Source organism: Phascolarctos cinereus, unplaced genomic scaffold (assembly GCF_003287225.1).
Source record: "Phascolarctos cinereus isolate Bilbo 61053 unplaced genomic scaffold, phaCin_HiC Scaffold_1;HRSCAF=81, whole genome shotgun sequence".
Classification (NCBI taxonomy): domain Eukaryota; kingdom Metazoa; phylum Chordata; class Mammalia; order Diprotodontia; family Phascolarctidae; genus Phascolarctos; species Phascolarctos cinereus.
The window spans coordinates 108,552,379-108,573,484 of NW_027555514.1; the positions used below are offsets into that span (position 1 = coordinate 108,552,379).

Consider the following 21,106-nt stretch of genomic DNA (forward strand, 5'->3'; position numbering starts at 1 on the left):
TGGGGATGCTCTTATCTATAAGCTGTCAAGCCATAGCTGGGCTTTAGGCTTCTTATCTGAACTTTAGTTTCCCTTGTCCTGCAGCTTCAGTTGCCGTTATTCATGGAGCACCTACTGAATGCATGGTCATCTCAAATTCAACATGTCTCAAGGAAACTTTTTTCTTTGCTACTTTTCCTTCCCCTCTAACAAAACCAGCTCCTCTCTCAGCATCCTTATTTTCATCAATGGCACCACTATTTCCCCAAACTTCTTTGACTCTTTCCTCTCTTGTGCTGTCTTTCCCCCAATTCTTGATTCACTGGCACCTATTTAATTTCTTCCTGCTTATGAGATTTTTCTGTAGGTAGGACAGCTGTTAGAAACTTTTGAGAAAGGAATGACAAAAAATCGCATTCATGTTACTCTTTACAATCTGAAGCATTTTCCTTTCAGCTTAAGGCAGCTAGTACAAGTGTTAACTTCTAATCAGTAAAACTGAGCATGTGACTTGTTCTTGTTCACAAAGCTAGTAAATATTAGAGTGAGGATTGAGTTAGGTTTCCTGACACTTCAGTATTCTACACTTTATACTATGCTGCCCCCTTTCTTTGAATCGTTATATTAAGAAGAGTTTTCTGATAGTAGCATATAAGAAATTGCAGGAAAAAACAATGGGAGTAGGAGGTTATTTTCTCACCTTAAGAGATGAGAGGTTCAGTATCATAACAGAGTATCATAACTAAAGCTGATCAGTAAACAGACAAGGCATCTGAGATCTTAAAAATGTCATCCTGCTCTAAAGTTAAAGTACGTTAATCTCTTGGAAAGGCTCTCATCAGATTTTTTACTCTTCATTTAAACTGTTGGAACAGGAACAACCTTGATTTTCTGATTACTTATATTCTAGCAGATTAGAAGGGGAAGGGCTTTGAAAGGTAGACTCATCTGATGGCAGTTGACATTTGAAAATCTCATAGCAAGACAGAAGACAAAATAAAATACAATTGGTGATAGACACAATGATGATCCTGAGTCATCAGAAAAAAGTTAATTTATTTTGGTCATAAGCTGTTTATAAAAGCAGTGGAATATGTTAGGTAGAATGTAATCTTGAAGAGAGGGACTGTATGATTTTTGGCTTTGTATTTCTAGTGCCTAACACAATGTCTGGCATATAGTAGGTGCTTAATAAATGTTTGTTGGTTGATAGAAATGTAATACATCTCATAAAGATGTAACCAGTTTGGATTGTAGTTCTCGTTATTCTCATGTTCGGTGGAGTTCAGATAGCAACTTGCCCCAGGACTGTTTCTGTTTATATTATTGTTTTTTGTTATCTCTTCATCTTTATTGATGAAATTCAGATAGTTACTTGTTCTCAGATCATTTCTCTCCTGCTATTATTCTTGTATATTTAATGTTCTGTAAACTGTTGTGCAGGTAGCTAAGATGACTAATTTTTGTAATGCAATCAACAAGCAGATTTTTTTTTGGTGGGGCAACCAGGGTTAAGTGACTTGTCCAGGGTCACACAGCTAATAAGTATCAAGTGTCTGAGATCGGATTTGAACTCAGGTCCTCCTGACTCCAAGGCCTGTCCTCTAACCACTGCGCCACCTACCTGCCCCTAACATGTAATTATTAAACACTTACTGCATTCCAGGTACTGTGCTACTCCCTGGGGATATATAGATTTATCTGTATGGATGAATGAAGCAGTCCCTGCGGGAAAGCAGCTTGCATATTAGTATTGAGGTGTAAGCTCATCTTCTATAAACTCACTGGAAACATATTCAGGAAACTCCGTTTGCAGATAGGACTACAGGAATCAACCAGTCAATAAGCATTTACTGAGTGTCTGCTATGTTCTAGACGCTGTGCTATGTGCTGGGGATAGAGGTAAAAAGAATGAAATGGTCTCTATGGTGTATAGCTTGTCCTATCCCCGTGTGGTTTTGATTTATACCACTAGATCTTTATATTTTAAAAGCTTTTCATTCCATGTGGTTTGAAGATTGAGTATTTGTCATGGCAAAATCTATTCAAAACATTTAGATATTGTTTTGTATCAGTGGGCAATAGTTCATTTTGTAATTATGTGCTAGTTCTAGTAAAATTCCATAAAACGGGTGGCTAGGTGGCAGTGTGATGGAGCCTGGAGTCAGGAAGACTCATCTTCCTGAGTTCAAACCCAGCTTCAAACACTGGCTATGTGATCCTGGGTCACTTAACCCTATTTGCCTTAGTTTCTTCATCTGTAAAATGATCTGGAGAAGGAAATGGCAAGCCACTGCAGTATCTCTGCCAAGAAGACCCCAAATGGGGTCCCGAAGAGTTATATGTCACTGAAATCACTCAACAACAACGCATCTAGTACAGTTAATTTGCTGAATTCTTAAGATGATTTTGTGGTTTGTATTTGGAAGTAGACAGTGTTTTGTTGTCTGTTAGCTTTGTAAAGATTAGTGAGCTTCAGGTATATAATTCTAGCCACCTCACCATGACTTTCTAGGTGTCTAGTAGATACTTGATTTGCAACCTGAAGTGATGGTATAGTTTATTCCACTTCATTACAAATCTACATTGATAGATAAGTCTAGGCTTCTTTCTGTGATTTCTATTGGCAAGGGACCTGATCCAGAGTTGCAATCAGGAATACTTTTGTTTCTGAAAAACAAATCTACGTGCCTCACACGTTTGTTTAGTGCTTCTTTATCATTTATGTTATTGGTTGAATTTATGAGGATATTGCCCTTGCAGCAGCTTTTGATTCTATTCTTGGATCTTAGCCATTTTATAGACTTTTCCTAGAGATCAACCTCTCTTGGTTGTATTCAGCGAAACACAGTAGCATTTATACCTCTTGTTAGCTTGTACTTTTATTTGGAAAGTGCATTCTTTTTGTTCAGAAGTATTTCTGTAAATTTCTAACCTGTTATAGAGTGCTCTGAGGAGATAGATCCATTTTTATACTTCTTTTTGATATATATATTTAATTATTCTTTGACTTCACTGTGTTTATTATGGTTTATTATTTGGATAATTTTCTAGCTGTTATGTATTTTACTATGCCAGAAGCATACATGGAGTGTACATGAAGACTGGTATTAAGTAGGTTGTGTTCTTGACTCTAAGTTGCCATTCAGTCTGTTAACATACTTTGCCATACTTTCTTCTAGAGGGGAACAAAATTGTTTGTTTCTAAGTATTGTCTTTATGCTTTGGCTTAATTTGACCTTTGGGTTCTAGCTCAAAGCCTCTAGTCTCTGTTCATTGTTGGTGCACATTAAAAATTTTACCCTTTTTGGAAGTAGCACTTTTCAGTGTAGTTTTATAAATTGATGCCATCCCTGTACGTCAGATGATTAATAAGATGTTTTCTTTGAGTCAGTTTTTAATTTGGAAGCCATTCTCTTGTCTATTCGAGAGCGATGGTAATGGGTTTATTTAGGCAGAGTAGACTCCATAGAGGAAGTCAGATTTTATATCACTTGTTATTTACATTATTGTATTGTTGCCTTGTTTCAAATAGAACAGTTGTGCATGTGAACATTGAATATTGCAGTGTTTCCAGTATATTCAGAACTGTTTTATATATTTGCCGTACATGAATGGCTAAGCCATGAGTATGGAACTAAGTTTAAGACTTGATAGTAGTCAGTAACGGTGTTGTAAATATTATGCTGCTTTCAGTGGCTTGTTAAGTAATAACTGAATTGAAAATGAGGGGTTTTTTTTAACATCTGAAATTTTTTTGGAATCTCCTCCCTCTTTTTTTTTTTTTGCTCCTCAGCTAATATATGTTCTTGTGTTTATCAAAAGTTTTTTGAGAGGTATAAGCTGTGATTATTTTGTATGAAGTTTATGTGCTTATATTTTGGTAATATATGACACTTTAGCATAACAAAGATAGAATCAAGCTTGCATTAAAAAGACGTTGTAGAGTGCTTTGTGAAATTCATGCTCTTATGTGACGTGTAGGAGACATAATTATAGATCTTTTCTGGATCCACTGCTTTCCAGTTTTGCAGATAAGCTGGTATTTCAGTCACCTCCTTTGATATAGCCATTCTGTCTTTTAGTATATTAATGGTGTACAAGCTTTCTGTATTACATTAGATTCATTTTTGCCCTTTGTTTTGGAATTCTTTCTAGCCTATAGACCGATGTTTTCCATGTTTTTTGGAGGTTCACTGTGATCCCTAATATCTTTACTTATCAAGCTTCTGTAGTAGGGAGTTCTTAAACTTGGGATCCGTGAACTTAAAAAAAAATTGACAGTGTATTTCACTGTAATTGGTATCCTTCGTTATCCACTGTATTTTATTTTATGCATTTTTAAAGCATTATTCTGAGAAGGGATCCATAGGTTTCCCCAAACTGCCCAAGGGATCCATGACACAAAAGAAATTAAGAACCCATATTTTATAGTATAGGTTATGATTGCTGTTGTGTAATTGGTTTTTAATTTTTTTTATTCTTTACATTATTTAGACTGTATTTTAAAAAATTGAACCTTTTCCTTTTATTTTTGTTTATTAAAAATATAAAACATTTCTGACATACTTTTGTTTTCTGGATTTCATTCTACACATTCTTTTTTGTTGTTTTTAATTGGGCATTCTGATGTTCAGATTTTCTACGATGCATGGTGGCTAAAAGTTGCTTTTATCATCCCTGTCTTTTCATAGTCCTTAAATAATTTTCTCAAGCCACTCTGCCAGGATAGCGTTTGACTACTATCTTTAGGAGTTTTCCTCTATAACTTTCTACCTGTGGTCCTTAATGTGGCACTAGCTGCAACATGTTCAATTCTGTTCAGGTCCTGAAATATTTAACACTGTCAGACATTGTCGGAGAATGTGTTCATTCATGATGGCTGTAACAGATAATGACTTTTTGTAGTTACTCTGTTTTGGTATAGTTGGGTCTGTTGGATATGTGCCATCAGATTAAAAATAAGATTTTAAAGATTACAGCCTAACCATGCCTATTTTCTTTTCAAATCATTAGAAAAATGAGCATTATTTTTTAAAATCATGTTTCATTATTAGATAGCACTTAGAGAGTCTGTATTGAGTGTAACTTTTCAATGCCCTCAGAGTCTTTGTTTTTCTCTTCTTTGGAGTTAAGTAGCTTAAAAAGTTTCTGTTCTTATTTAATCTCTAATAAGGTTATTTCTTTTGATTGTCTTATACCTGCAGTATGTAATTCTGCTACTTGGAGCTGAAGATATCATTGACAAAGAGCAGTATGAGAATCAGTTAATCTGCTTATCCTTCTAGTCAAGTTATAATTATCATGATGGTTTCAAGTAAGGTCAGGCAGGAATCCATTGCCACCCTGTCTATTTCCTTAGCCTGACAGTTGCCAAAGTGTCTAACCCAGCTGTTGGTATCACCAGAACTCATTTACCTAGCATCCTATGGTTTCTTTTGATATTATAGTATTATAATAGTCCCCTGATACAGAAGAGTATATTCATTTGGGTGGTATTCCCTCACTTTGCCATTTGCTCATCTCCCCTACCCCTCCTTGCATTGGTTGTATTTTGAAGGGGTGGTCGTCGTTGTCATCATCTCCCTCTTTTTTGATGGAATTCTGATAGAAATAGTCCAGGGACAAGGCAATAACTCACTGTTATTCTTTTATATTTTGTGTGTTTTAGATTTATAATGATAATAATAGTTATTATTATAAAGATTTGACATTTAAAGTAGCGAGTGGTATAGTAGGAAGAACCTTAAGCCAGGATTTAGGACACCTGGATCTCTTTCTGACTGTTGTTTGACTTTGGGTCAGTCATTTTATCTTTTTGGGTTTCACTTTCCTCATCTGTTAAATGAGGAGATTGGACTAGATAATTTCCAAGAGCCATTCCAAGGCTAACATTCTGTTATTCTACAGGGATAATTTTGAGTTATCTTGAGAATTCAATTAACTAGAAGATCTTACTGTGATGATTCTTTGCATATCAGTACCAGCAAGAACATAGTGCCATAATTATAAACATCTCAAGGGATACATTTTATCAAGCACAGTTTTGTCAATGTCTTTGAATCCTTTCAGCCTGAATATTTCGAACTGTGATTCCACCTTTAATAATAAAAACTAGAAGTTTACCCATTGTACTGAGGACTTTTGAGAACAGGTGGAGTGACTTACAATACAAAATCTGGCTTGTAAAAAAAAAGTCTGCTTTGTAAGCATTATAAATATATCTTATGATTCTTTATTGTCACAGTTTTGAGAAGAGCCTTCCTTTTAATAGGCTGTTTTTATGTAATGTTGACTATTCTTGTAACAACTTGTAAAGCTGTATGTACTTCCACACATTTTTTTTTTATAGAAATGATTCTGTGAATCATGCAATCTGACTGCATGAAGGGGCTACAGTTTTAACTAGTGCTTGTACATAAATCTGCCTTTTCTCACATCTATTGTCTTCTGTAAGTACATATATCATAGTTTTCATCCCCAAATTAATCAGTTATATTTTAAACTCTTGATGTGGCATTGACATGAATAGGGTTGCAAAGTAAAATACATACACACACACACACACACCCTCCTAACTTCTTTAACATCAGTTTATATAAAATGTATGATAAATGTATAATCAAATGAGCAGATCTCTCACTACATCTATTGCTTTATCCCCTTGCAATGCAAAACAGGAAGATATTAGTTTCTCAGATGATCAAAAAGTCTTCAGATACACATGCAGTTCTCCTCACTATAGTACCTGCAAGTGAGACCAGAAGTGTTTCTCCTTTTGAATGAGGCTTTTAACACTTAGCAGTTCTGTAAACAGCTTTATATGATGCAAACAATCCTTTTGATGTTACATTGTTTTCAAAAAGTTTGTTCTTGCTTATTAAAAACTTAATTTTCTCTGGAAAAAAAATTTTTTTAGTGTATTTTATATGTACAATTCAAAATGTTTCATTTCATGAATTTTAATACTATATGGAATGTGATGCTATTTTTAAATGAAATAATTTATACAGAGTAGTCTTTTTGTGAAAAACTGTGAGTCCCAATTATAAATATGGTGGATTATATTTTCTGGATTTTTTTTGGTTTATTTTGTGTTTATGTAATTTCCACCCCTTAAACTCTACTGTCTTTGCTTATGCTAGTTTTAGCTGCTCCAATGAATTTCTCTTCAGAATGGTTATATTATTCAAAATGAAGTGATATTTCACTTAAAATTAGAATAACTTAAAATTATCAATAAGTTAAGCTTAATTATCTCAGTTATTTTAATTTTTTAAAAATATTGGTGTTTTGGGGAAATTCACTTATTTTCTACTTAAAAGTAGAGAAATGTAAGTGATATGCCACTTCTAATTTCCACACAATGTTTATTTAACTTTTTCTTTGTATTAAAATGCAGCAGTCAGCATAACCACACAATTTTTTTGTGTCATGAGCCTATGCAGACTGATGATATTATAATGCATCTCCTTCCACAAAGAGAGATTTGACATGTAGCTCCTTAAATTTGACCTCGTTATACACGATATTTTAAGTAGTCTGAGCTGCATACATTGTTGGCTGGAGTAAGTTTGCCAGATTCATTTTGCTTGTGCTGACTTTGATTTGCAATTTATTTTCATTGAAACAGGACATATATTTTTGTAAGAATTGTAATTTAAAATACTCTTATTTTTTACCGTTCTTTTGTGGCATCTCTTTTCTCTCAGCTTGAGGGTCCCCCTCCCCCAAATACTCCCCCACTCCCCACCCCATCTAGGCTGTCTCCCATAGTTTGGAAAACTCTGCCTTAAGAAATCTATTGCCTTCTAATCTTTGTTTAGTTTTTTAAAAATACCTTAGTGTTTATATGTAAGTTCCATTCCTTTAGTTCTGCTTCCTTCACTTTGTATTATGTCTTTTGCTCTTTTGTTATATTCCCTTTATGTTTGATTTTTAATGGCACAGCAATATTTCATCACATTGTACCAGATTTGTTGTACAGTTCACTTTAAGTTTTTGTATTAGATGAGGAGCTATGAATATTTTTGTACTCCTAGGACTTTAATTACATCATTAGGAAGTACGTTCCTTCTAATGAGATCTCTGGGTCAAACAGGCAATGATTAATTTTTTTAACTAGATATATATTACCAGATAGCTTTATGGAAATTTTCCAATTTGTAATTCCATATGCGGTATAATAATGTGCCTTTTCCCCCTGCTGTTCTAACAGCATTGCTTTGTCACTTTATTTTTGCCAGTTGGATTGGTGAGAGTTACTGGATCAAAATTATTTCAATTTGTTTCTCTCTGATTATTAGGGAAGTTAAACAGTTTTGTATTTTGAGTTTCCTCCTTTGTTTATACCATTTAACCTTTTGCCGGATTGGGTATTATGTCCTTATTAATTTGTTAGTGGTTCCTTATAAATTCTAGTTACTAGTTGGACACAACAAATATATAATACATGTATATTTGTTTTATTGATATCTTTTTTTTTAAACGTGTCTCTGCCCTTTTCCTTTCACAGCGAGACATCTCTTATAACAAAGATTTAAAAAGAAAAAAATGTTTTGTAAAACCAGAAAATGTGCTAATTTCATTAAATATCACATTCAGCATTCTACCATTGTGTCCCCACCACCACAACAAAGGAGGGGAGATTCAGTTTTTCGTCTTTTGTTGGGCACCAAGCTTGGTTATTACAATTACACAGCATTCAGGTTTTGTTTTTGGGTTTTCCTTTTACATTGTTCTGATCGTTATGTATATATTTTTTCCTTGTTTTACTTAATATTGCTCTGCATCCCTTCACATAAGTCCTTACATGCTTGCAAATTCTTCACATACATTATTTCTTGTAACATTTACAATATACGTTCATGTACTTGTGTTTACCCATTCTCCAGTTGATGGGCACCTACTTTTGTTTTCAGTTCTTCTTTACTATGAATGGTACTGCTTTGAATATGTTAATATATATCAGATATTTTTGTATTGGATCCCAGTGGTATATACACCTGCCCATGGGATTTCTTGGGCAAAGGACATTCTAATCATTTATTTCTAGCATAGCTCCAAATTACTTTCCTGAATGATTGAACCATGAGTGTGCCTGTTCTTCTGCAACCCACTCGAACATTGGCTTTTAACATCTTTACTGTGTGCAAGGTAATTAAGAGTTATTTTGCCTTTTTTTTAAAGTGATTTCATATGATAGTTAACTGCTGTTTTTTGAGAATTCTTTTCATATCCTTTAACTGGTTATCTATTGGAGAGTGACTCTTGCCCTTAAATATTTGCATTAATCCTCTCCATGTTGAATATCAAGCCCTGTCATAGAAATATAAAGTAAAAAATTTTTTTAAAAAGTGTAGATTAAGACATTAATTTACTAAAACTTGGAGATATCGATGAGTTTTAATTTTTCTTGTCTCATTTCTGTTGCTAGCATTTCCAAAAAACTTTAATAGTAGTGGGAATAGAGAAGTAATCTATGTTTTACCTCTAAATATAGAGAAAGTTTCTAGTGATAAGTGTCTCTCTTTCTCTCTTTCCCTGTCCCTCTTCCTCTTTGTCTGCCTCCCTTCCTGTCCAATATGAGGGAGAATGAAAATAGCAAAAGAGAGTGGACCTGTGATTTCTGTAGGGAACTCCTGGGTTAGGAAATTCTCTTTACCTACAAATGTAGCTTCTCACCTTCTCTACATTTTATAGTCTTAGAGAGTTGTCTAGAGCATGAGAGGTTAATTGATTTGGGCAGGGGTCATACAAGCAGTGTATGTCAGAAGCAAGATTTGATTGAATACAAATCTTCCTGATTTCAAGGCTTACTCTATTCACTACCTATGCCACTTGTTTTTTCCACTGTTAAACCTAGACTCTCAAAATATTTGAAGACCTGTATTAATACAGTTAAGAATAAAGAAGGCAGAATGAGGAGAGAAAAGTACATAAAGAGTATTTACAAGTAATGTAAGTGAAAACATACAGATTAGCTGGACTGAGATTGATTACATTGATCTGCTTATTTCTGTGGGACAGATGGTGCCATATATTTTATCTTGGTGGAGAGGTGGATAACTGTGGGTGCAGCATGTCATGTATTTGTCAATTAATTTTGATAAGTTGTTTTTCTTTGTTACTAAGAAGGGTTCAATGGGGTAGAGGAATGTTTAAGAAATGACTGGTGCAAAATTCAAAAGACTTCACTAAAACCAAAAAAAGTCTCAGTAATTTGAGCATATTTGGTTAGTTTATGGCCTCTTTTTCAGATTCATTAATCTGTTTCTGTTCTGGACTTGGGAAGTTTCAATTATTCATTACAGCTTTTTAATACATTTTGGAGTAGAAAATTGATTTCTGCCTTTTTGCCCTCAGCAGCCCATTGGTTCTTCCATATTAATTTCATTACTATTTTATCCAGTCCTATAAAGTAACCTGTCAGTATTTTCATTGGTATTTATTGTATTAATTTGGGAATTATTGATGTTTATTATTTTGGTTCATTCCAGCCATATACAAAGACATTTTTCTATAAATGATCAGGTCTCTTTTTATAAATCTTGGTAAGCCAATAGAATTGGTTGTATTTCAACACGGTCTCTGTGGGGAAGAGGAAAAAGGGTGAGACATTCTAGAAACAGAATAGTTTGAGTGAAAGGATGAAGTTGAGAAAGCTTATTGTGTCTTTGAGGAATAGTATGAAGTTTACTTTGACTGAGAGCAGACCTGGGGAAGAAAGTAAAAAGTTTTTTCTTGTCTTTCTTTTCTCAGCAATATGATATGATTTCCTAGAACTGAGTCTATTATTCTCTCTTTGGCTCTAGTGATAGAGATTTGGCTATAGTTCTAATTTCAGTTTTGTGTTTCTTTACTTTTTTGTGCTACTAATTGGATTTACCAAGTTTGGTTGCATAACAATTGGCTTATTTTTATATAGTGCTTTATCATTTACAAAACATTTTCTTCACAGATACTCCAAGACAGGTAATGTACATATTATCTCCATTTTACAAATGAGGAGACTCAAGCTCAAAGAAATTGGAAGTTGCCCATGGTTCATACATTGAAATAACTGGAGTTGTGACTTGAACTTGTGTATTGTTTATTCCAAGTCCAGTGCCCTTCAGATCATTTATCTCTCCGGTTTTGGAATTCATTTGATCACATTCATCAGACAAATGCGTGACATTCCTCCATTGTAGTAATTATATGAAATATGTCCTCTTGCCTGAGTTTTTGTGCCACATCCTAATCTCTACTTGGTATGTATACCACTACCATCCAAGTAAGTCATTAAACATAAAACTACCATGGACAACCAGACGCCCAAAGCAGTACTACTCGTGAGATTGCTAGAAAGTGTATTCAATTTGTCTCATAGTCCTTGTCTCTGTCAGTAAACATTTATTAAGTGCCAACTATTTGTCAGGTCCTGTGCTAAGCTCTGGGGATACAAAGAAAGACAAGATAGTTCCTGCTTTCAAGGAGCTCTAATTGGGGAGGTAACATGAAAACTACTATATACAGTCAAGCTGTATATGGGATAAATTGAAAATAAGCAGTAGAGGGAAGGCCATAGAATTAAGAGGGATCAGAAAGCCTTCCTGCAGAAGATGGGATTTTATCTGGGACTTGTAGGAAGCTAGGGCAGCCTAAGAGATGGAGATTAGAAGGGAGAACATTCCCTGAATGGGAGATGTTGCAGAATTCCCCGTTTGCATGGAGTTCTAAGAGATTGATGACAACATCTTTTCCCCTTGCACTTGTGGCTACCAGATTTGCCGCTTTTGTTGACATTGTATTCAAGCCTGTACGAATGGACTTTGTCCTGCTTGCGGAAAGATACATGTCCTAAAAAGACGTTTCCTTCTCCAGCTCATTTTACAGATGAGGAAAGTGAAGCAAACAGGTTTAAGTGACTTGCTTATTAAGGTCACACAGCTACTAAGTGTCTGAGACAGCTAGATTTGAACTCAGGAAAATTGAATGAGAGATAGCTACCCCCTAAATTTCTTCACAAAAATATCAGAGCTTTGGTTGCATTAAGTGATTGTAGACTGACTACCTCTCAGAAGTAGATTACAAGTGTATTACATGAGCCCTAAATAGTATAGTTGAATTTTCCATCTGTTGAGCTTAGATTTGGTTCTGTGGTATAATGGCACAGATTGTTGCTCAAAGGAAAAGATAAGTATTTTTCAGTTCTCTGAAAAAACCAGATTTTTAATTCAGGTTTTCCATATAGTGCCAGTGTTTTGTTAATTCTTTTTTGTTGTTGTTCAGTCATTTTACTCGTGTCTGATTCTTCCTGACTCCATTTGAGGTTTTCTTGGCAAAGATACTGGAGTGGTTTGCCATTTGCTTCTACAGCTCATCTTATAGATGAGGAAACTAAGACAAACAGGGTTAAGTGACTCACCAGGGTCACACAGTAAGTGTCTGAGGCCAGATTTAAATTCAAGTCTTCCTGACTCTAGGCCCAGCAACTCTAATCCTTTGTGCCACCTACAAGCCTCCAATACTCGGTGATTTGCCCAAGGTTAAACAAATACTAAGTGGCAGATTTGTTGCTATTGTTGTTCAGTTGTTTTTCAGTCCTATCTGATTCTTCAAGACCCTGTTCAGAATTTTTCTGGTGAAGATACTGAGGTGGTTTGCTATTTCCTTCTCCAGCCTGTTTTACAGAGGAGGAAACTAAGACAAACATGGTTAAGTGGCTTGTCCAGGGTCACCCAGCTAGCATCTGAAGCCAGATTTGAACTTAGGAAGATCAGTCTTCATGACTCCAGGCCCATCATTCCACCCACTGGGCCACCCAGCTGCCCTTTTTAACTCTTACGTAGGAAGTTAATTCACTTAAAAAGAATCTTTAAGTCTGTTATTTAACCATGCTCTCACTTTCCACTACTTACTAGCCTCTTCTCCTCCTCCCCCCTCTTGTTATAAATAAGTATTGTCAAGCAAAACAAATAAACGCATTGGCCACAACTGAAAATGTATGCCTAAATTCTGTACCTCTAGTATGCTGTCTTTGCCCACAGGTCACCCTTGAAGTCTTCTGAAGTCATTTTTTAAAAAAGTATTTTGGATGGTAGTGGGGTCAGGTGTGTTACATTTTGCTATTATCTCTTCCTCATTTCTTTTGATTTACAGTGTGACCTTTGGAGTTTTGTTTGTTTGTTTTGCACATAAGCTTTCTGTTTTGTGAATCAGAAATAATGTTGTGGGTCATTGATTTCCAATGACACGTCCAAGCGTGGTTAGTGTATAAGCAGTTTGAAGGCATATACATTAAATATACCTATTTTATCAGATTGGAGTTCTCAATATTTAATATAGTTGCAATGAATCTTAGAAGTTAAACAGTTTATGCTTAGCATGTTATTATATGTGCTTATAGATTCAGTAATATGTTTAGATATGTTATGTATTTTGTTTTTCACTTATGAGAATCCTGCCATAAAGTAAAAGGTTATTGAGAGGCTGAGGAGTAAGGCTTAAGACAGATCATGCCTGTTCATCTCCTCTCTTCCCCTGAGATGTGTCAGTATAATGCTTAAATATTCTCTAAATCTTGTTAGGAATGCTGAGTATTTTTTAAGCCCCCTATTTCGTGCAATAATTCCACAGAGCCAATTTCCCCTTAATTCTCTCTATACCTAGCCTTTGATCTCAGATTTATATGCTAGCGATGTAATACATGCTTTCACTTCTTATATCAAATGCAAAAATTATTAAACTCATTTACTCTATAAAGCTACAAGTTAGGTAAAACATAGTTTTTAGTGTTTTACATGCACAATTAATTTTTGTTGTATTTTTTCTGATTTTCTCACAGGTCTTCAGAGTGCTCCATTTTAATTTTCAGTGCTGACCTTCCTTCTCCCTTAAGTTATTATAAACTTTTTTTGCTGCTGTGTATACACGTGAAGATGTCTCGAAGTCCCGATGCAAAGGAAGACCCTGTGGAATGCCCCCTTTGCATGGAGCCCTTAGAGATCGATGATATCAACTTTTTCCCTTGCACTTGTGGCTACCAAATTTGCCGCTTCTGTTGGCATCGTATTCGCACTGATGAGAATGGACTTTGTCCTGCTTGCAGAAAGGTACATACCCTATGGTAACTGCTTAAATTTTTCATGTTGGTGAATCAACAAGTTAGTAAAGTCGTCTTGATTATAGGAGTGGGAGGGAATCTGTATTTATCTTCACCTGAAGTTAACAAGTAGTGGAAATAGCACTGTAGTTTAGGAGTTAGGAGACCTAGCATCTGGTCCTGGCTCTGTGATTTTGGGCATGTCACTTAATCTTTTGAGCGTCAATTTGCTCATGTATGTGAAATGAAGGACTTTACCTACTTTGATTCAACAAATATTTATTGAATGACTCTCCCCTGTCTTCTGTCCTTTCTCTCTCCTTTCTCTCTTTCCCCTGTGTGTGTGCGGGCATGTGTGCGTGTGTGTGTGCACACACACGCTTGGTAGGGTAGGATTAGATGATTACTAAAGTCCTTCCTCTTGTTCTTATTGATATACGAATCACAAATCAACTAATGAACAGTATATAATAATGCTTGTTAGCAAGAGATGTTTTGCCTCATCACTGATAGATTTTGCTGATGGCCTTGGAGAATAATGCAAAGAACTGTCCCTTTCAGATCTGAGAAAAGTTTTCTTTACTCATGTGGCTTTTAATATGATTTTTTGGTTTATAAGGACATCTTAAACTACACCACTTTTTCTTTTACTTGATAGTTACTAAAAATGTTGTACCATTAGATTTTTATAAAGCTCTAAATTCATGATAGTTAAGTTCTCATTGATGTCTTTGAAACAGTCCACTTTTGTAACTGTTTGGTTCATAATAATGTACAATGTATTAAAGGTGATTAAGATTGTGGAAGTGCTTTGAAAATTATAAATGAGTAGCATGTGAAAATCTTATACGTATTGAAATAATATTTAAATTTAAAACCCCCATTTTTTAGGACTTAGGAGATCTATCAAATAATTTCTATCTTCTGGGATTAAAAAATACAGTGAGTGATATTTAAAATTTTATTTAAAAAACAGGGTAGATTTGAGGATGATTGCTCAGTTTCATTCTCCTGAACCTGATAGATTATTTAATAGAGTCTATTATCTTTTAACTTGGAGTGTTATAAAGTAAAGACTTTGAGAAAGAATACAGTAGTCACTTAGTCACTTAAGTAGTCACTAGGGGAAAGCAAAATTACTTGGGGAACACAGTAAGGAAAATGTTACTGAGGGATTATACTAGATAATGCAAGCATACCAATTGATTATTGATCCAGTCCCTCAGGCTAGCAACCTAGGAGTCATCCTACACTCTTCACTACCTCTCAGCCTCCATGTCCAAGCTGTTGCCAAGGCCTGTAGAATTCACCTTTGCAATATCTCTCAAGTATACCCTCCTCTCCTCTGACACTGTTATCACTGCAGGGCAGTGCTTCATCTTCCCATGCCTGCATTATTGCAATACTCTGGTAGGTCTTCCTGTCTCATCATCTCTCCCCACTCTAATCTATCCTCTATTCAGCCACCAAAGTGATTTTCCTAAAGGTCATGTCTGATCACGTCACCACCACCCTTTCTTCCCCCTTCCCCCAACTCAGTAAACTCCAGTGACTTCCTGTTGCCTCAAGGAACAAATACAAAATCCTCTTTTTGGCATTCAAAGCTCTTCATAACTTAGACCCCTCCTAACTTTTCCAGTCTTTTTACACCTTACTCTCCCCCACATACTCTGATCTAGTGACACTGGCCGTCTAGCTGTTGCATGAACAAGACACTCCATTTCTCAGCTCCAGGCATTTTCTCTGACTATCTCTCATGCTTGGAATGCCCTCCCGTCTTCCACTGTGGCCTCCCTGGCTTCTTTTGAGTCCCAAGGAAAATCCTACCTTCTACAGGAAGCCTTCCCTAACCCATCTTAATTCTAGTGCTTTCCCTCTGTTAATTATTTCTTATTTATCTTGCATGTAGCTTGCTTTGTATATATTTGTTTGCATATTATTTCCCCCATTGGATTGTAATCTCCTTGAGGCAGGGACTGTCTTTGACCTCTTTTTGTATCTCCAGCACTTAGAACATAGTAGGTACCTAACAAATGTTTAATGATTGATCTCCATAGGTGAAACTTAATGCAACCTCTTTTTTTTCCCACCCTTATGTAGAAAGTTTGCTGCTTAAGAAACTTGAGCATAGAACATTGATTTCACTGATATGGGAAACTTGCTTTTGAGGAAACTTCCTCTTACGCATTGCAGATCAACCACTCTTCTGCAATTTATAGTCTTAGAGTCCACTGGGGCATTTGAGAGGTGAAGTGATTTACAAGCATCATACTGCCATTATGTGTGAGAGGTGGGACTTTGTTTGACACCAAGGACTAGGTCAGCTCTCTATTCTACTTGTTATTAATAAATGACTTCTTGCCTCATTCCTCACATCATTTTGTCAGGAAAAATGTTGCTTTTTTTCTTTTTTTAAATCAAAGGAAGTTTGTCTTATTTGCAAAATTAGCAGAGCAGTCAGTTTGTGGCATTTCTAAGGCAGTCCCCACAGAGGGTCGCAGCAGTTTACTTGGAAAATTCTGAATTGTTTACTTATGTCTCAGAGGTGGTTCAATAGAAACTATAATAACCTTTAAACTTTGTTTTTGTAAGTCAAAATTTTCCCCTTTTATGATCATGTTATTATTTGAGTTAGAAAGGGTGTGTATGTGTATGTATGTATGTATGTGTGTGTATACATACATATGTATATATACACACACATACACCTATGCATATATCTACACATATGCTGACATGGTAACATGTTTTATCTGAGCATAAACATATAGAATTTTAGTATTGGAAGTCAGCTTGGAGGTAATGTCTAATCTTGACTAGTCTTTCAGAAAATATTGTGAAGGTGAGTAATAGTCTGTTCTTTTTTTTTTTTTAACACTTCTCCCTGGATTTTGCATATTTCTAAATCTGTGTAGTGAAACCACATGGTTTTAATTATCATCTTTCAAGTTTTTTTGTGATCTAATCAAGATGAGTTCATTCATTGATATGACTTTCTAATAGACATCTGTCTACATTATTAAAAATAATTGAATCTGCTGGAATTCTCTAACAATATGTTAAAAATTTAACTGGTGAGTTTTGTAAATTGCTATGCAAAATTTAGAAGGTAGTCTGAAATAGTACTTCATAGGAAAGATTCATGGTTTGATATAGGACTTTGCCCATGGCAAAGTCACTTCTTAGATCTTGGACAAACCGGCATATAATATCTTCTTTTGACTTACAAATCATTCTCCAGGCACAATGCATAATTGTGGAAAATTTCTTCATGGTCAAGTTTGTAATTGTATTAACAGGATATGTTAAGGAGAATTTTGATGGAAACTTAACTGCTTTCTTTTTCTATATTGCTAGAACAGCCTGGTTCAGAGCACAATTACAGAAGAAGTTCCATCTAGATTATCTTAATTTACTTAGAAGTTTTTCTTCTCTCTTTTTCTTTCTTCTCTTTTTACAGGAAAAAAAAGAGCTTTATTCTTCTTAAGGCCTCTATTATTTCTGATTACTTTTCATTTTTACTAGAATACTGAAATTTCATTGGATATTTCATGATGACCATTTAGTTTTAATTCAGTGGACATTTTAGACATGGGCTGTATGCAGAGTGCTGGGAATATCCTGAAAACCTTGCATTTTATTTGTGCATTTATAGTAGGAAGATAGGAAAACAAACAATTTCACATTGAACTGTGGGAGGATAGGAGCAGGCTTCATTACTATGAAAGGTAAAAGAGCCATAGGACAAGAGTTTGAAGTAATGGCAGGATCAAGTTGAATTTTTAAAGAGTGGGAGATTTGGACATGTTTTGTGCAGCAGGGAAATCTCTGCTAACCTCATCCCAAGCTGTGACCCCCTTCCTGTGGGTTTCCACTCTAGTAGCTTCTTTCTGTTTCTTCTTCAGTCTCTCCTTATCCACTAACCTGCTCCCAAGATAGAATTACTTGGAGCACACCCAAAAGATATCCCTTTGTAATGCTAGCCCTCAGCTTTCAGCCTCAGAGACCCTGGAAGCACTGGTGCCCTATCATTACCTTTAGTACCCTGAGGCTCTGAATCTGTGCTGTATTTGAATAGTCCCTCCGCAGCTTTTGGAGTTTGGAGACCAGAAAGTAATTCTTGGTGATTTGGTCCTTGGGGAATGGGCTGAACTCACACGCAACCTGCCTGACTTGCTTCAGCCTCCACTTACATAGCACCAAGCACTGTATAATAAACAGCCTCCATCTTTACTTTCCAAGTCTGATATGTAGAATACTATTAATATGTTGCTAAAGTCAAGTTTAGCTCTGTCTTTGAGAGACTTACCGACATCATAGTGATAAAATTAATTAAAACCTGACATGTAAATAACCTGTAAAATATACTAATACATGTGAGAAATGGTAAAAGAAAATATGTATTGAAACATGTCTTGTTTGCTTTCTTGGATTGATCTGGTAATTAAACATCAAAATGAGTACAAATAGATTCAAGTATTGACATAGTATTTTTTATTGTTGATTATTGTATTAGGCATTATTGTTAAATCATTTATAATAGTTTGGAAGAACATCAAACTGACAATAAACTAATCAGTTTGGGTTAAATGTATGAGTTGTAAACTTCATTTCCTGCTGCATTTAGTTCTTTTGAAATATTTTTAAAATTATGAATTTAATAATCGTCATTACAACATACAAAGAATAAAAAGAGGATTTTATATGAAGCTTAACCTCTGTTATTATAGTTTGTCATTAAAAAGTGTATATAAAATTTAACAAGGTAGTAATAAAATTACAATGTTCATTTATGCTCTTCTTTGTAACTTCTTTTTGTTTTGTTCCATGTGTTTTAAAAATGTTTTATTGATGTCCTCTCTTTTTGCAACTCTGTTACTAACTGATTAACTATCCCCAGTCCTTTCTTTTAACAAATAAGGATAGTCAAGCAAAACAAAGCAACACATTTAGGGCTATGCTGGAAAATATCTTACTCTGCGTCTTTATTCTCTCTTTCCTTTTTTTTTTTTAAACAACACACCTTTATTGATTTCTTTTGTTTTTTACATCATCACATATATCGTTTCTTCCAGAATCTTTTTCCCTCTTCTCCTCCCAGAGAGCCATCCCAAATAATAAACAGTATTTTTTTAAAGACAAAAAAAAAGAAAAAGAGGAGGAAGAAAACAATATACTTGATCAATACATTGAGGAAGTCTGAAAATATGTACACTGTGCAGTACTTGTGGACCTCCCACCTCTGCAAAGGAGTATGGTGAGAGTGTCTTCTCATATGTCTTCTTTGGAGTCATATTTGTTCTTTATAATTTTGTAACATTCACTTTTGATTTGTATGTATGTATGTATGCATGTATGTGTGTGTGTTTTTCTTTCCTTTTACATTATTGTAGTTGTATACATCGTGTTCTTGACTCCTCACTTTGTATCAGTTTAAGTAGATCTTTCCATGCTTTTCTGTATTCATTTATTAGATTACAGTATTATTTAGTTATGTTCATGTAAAACAATTTGTTTAGTCATTCTGCAATTGATGTACTTCCACTTTGTTCTCAATTTTTGGACATTACAAAAAAGTACTGCTATAAATATTTTGGTGTACATTGAGACTTTGTTCTTATCAGTGGCCTTCTTGGGGTATAACTCATAGTAGAATCTCTAGGTTAAAGGATATGAACATTTTAGTAATTTTATTTTCATAATTCCAAATTGCTTTCTGGAATGCTTGTAAGCACTTGTACCAGTTCTCAGCTCCACTAGCAATGCACCAGTGTGCCTATCTTCCTACAACCCCTCCAGAATTGGCTATTCTCATCTTTTGTCATCTTTCCCAGTTTGCAAGATGTGAATTGAAGCCTGAGGATTGTTTTCATTTACATTTCTCTTACTATGAGTGATCTAGATCATAGTCCACCTTTTTTTCTTGATTTTTTCTGAAGGGTATCTGGAAAAAGTTTCAGTAGAGCGAATATGTTCAACATAGTATCAGAAAGTTGATACATTGCTTTCTTGAAAAGGGGAATGTTCAATAATTTGATTTTTATTGATATTTTAAATTTGTGTTTTGTCAGATGCTTAGATTTCATACACTGTTTAGCAACTCTTTTTTTTAAAAAAAGCTTTATTTATGCCTTTTGTTTTTACATTAGTAATTTATGAATATCTTCCTCTCCAAACTATTGCATGCCCCCTTTTAATAATGAAAAATAGTTAAGTAGAAACAACTGATAAAATGACTGTATCTTAATAATATGCCATAAGTTTTCTTTCCTAGATGTGTCTCCCTTTCTACTACTCCCCTCACTCCTACATATTTGCCAAGAGAAGGGAGCTAATTTTCTTTTCCATTCTCCAGGGGTGGGGATGGAGGATATCATTACAGTTATTGAGTTTGACTTTATTTTAGGGCTCTTTTTATTTGCATTATAATCATCTTTGTGCATATTTTCCTCTTCATCTTGGCTGTATATCACTTCATACAGCGCTTCCTTTGTTTTTCTAAATTTATCATTTGTTTCTTATGTCGTAGTAATATTATGTTACATTTAAATGCCACATTTTGTTCAATCATTTCTCAGTCAGTAACTGCATGTTTTCTTTCCAATTCTTGACTACCTCAGAAAGTGCAACTATGAATATTTTGTTACATATATGGGATGTTTGACAACTTCTAATTGCACCAGTGGTTCTTGCTGTATAGTATCTAATTCAGACTAATAAAATAAAATTAATTTTGTTTTATTGTTGTAACCATGTAGCCATCTCACAATTGTTTATGAACTGTATTGACTGATTTTCTTAGTTATGGAAGAATGCACCAGGTTCTTGAATAAGGTCTAATTTTGGGCAAGGAGAAGAATATTATCTATTTACCACTGATACTTATAACTGTAGAGGTGGAAGGGACCTTAAAAATCACCTACTCAGACTCCTTCTTTTTAAAAATAGATATACTGAGGGGATTAAATGTTTTGTCCAAGTTCATGTAGCCACTTAGTGGCGAATCATCTACGGTTTTCTGACTTCCAGTACATGGCCCTT

General features: G+C 34.9%; 1 protein-coding gene across 2 annotated transcripts in view; it reads left to right on the forward strand.

Annotated features, from left to right (window-relative positions):
• The window catches only part of CNOT4 (CCR4-NOT transcription complex subunit 4), a 177,990-nt gene that overhangs the window by 76,773 nt on the left and 80,111 nt on the right, over positions 1–21,106 (forward strand). For both annotated transcript variants that reach the window (XM_021002358.2, XM_021002359.2), the window contains exon 2: positions 13,808–14,075. In XM_021002358.2, coding sequence (XP_020858017.2) covers positions 13,808–14,075 — 268 coding nt within the window. The remainder of the gene's footprint in view (positions 1–13,807; positions 14,076–21,106) is intronic.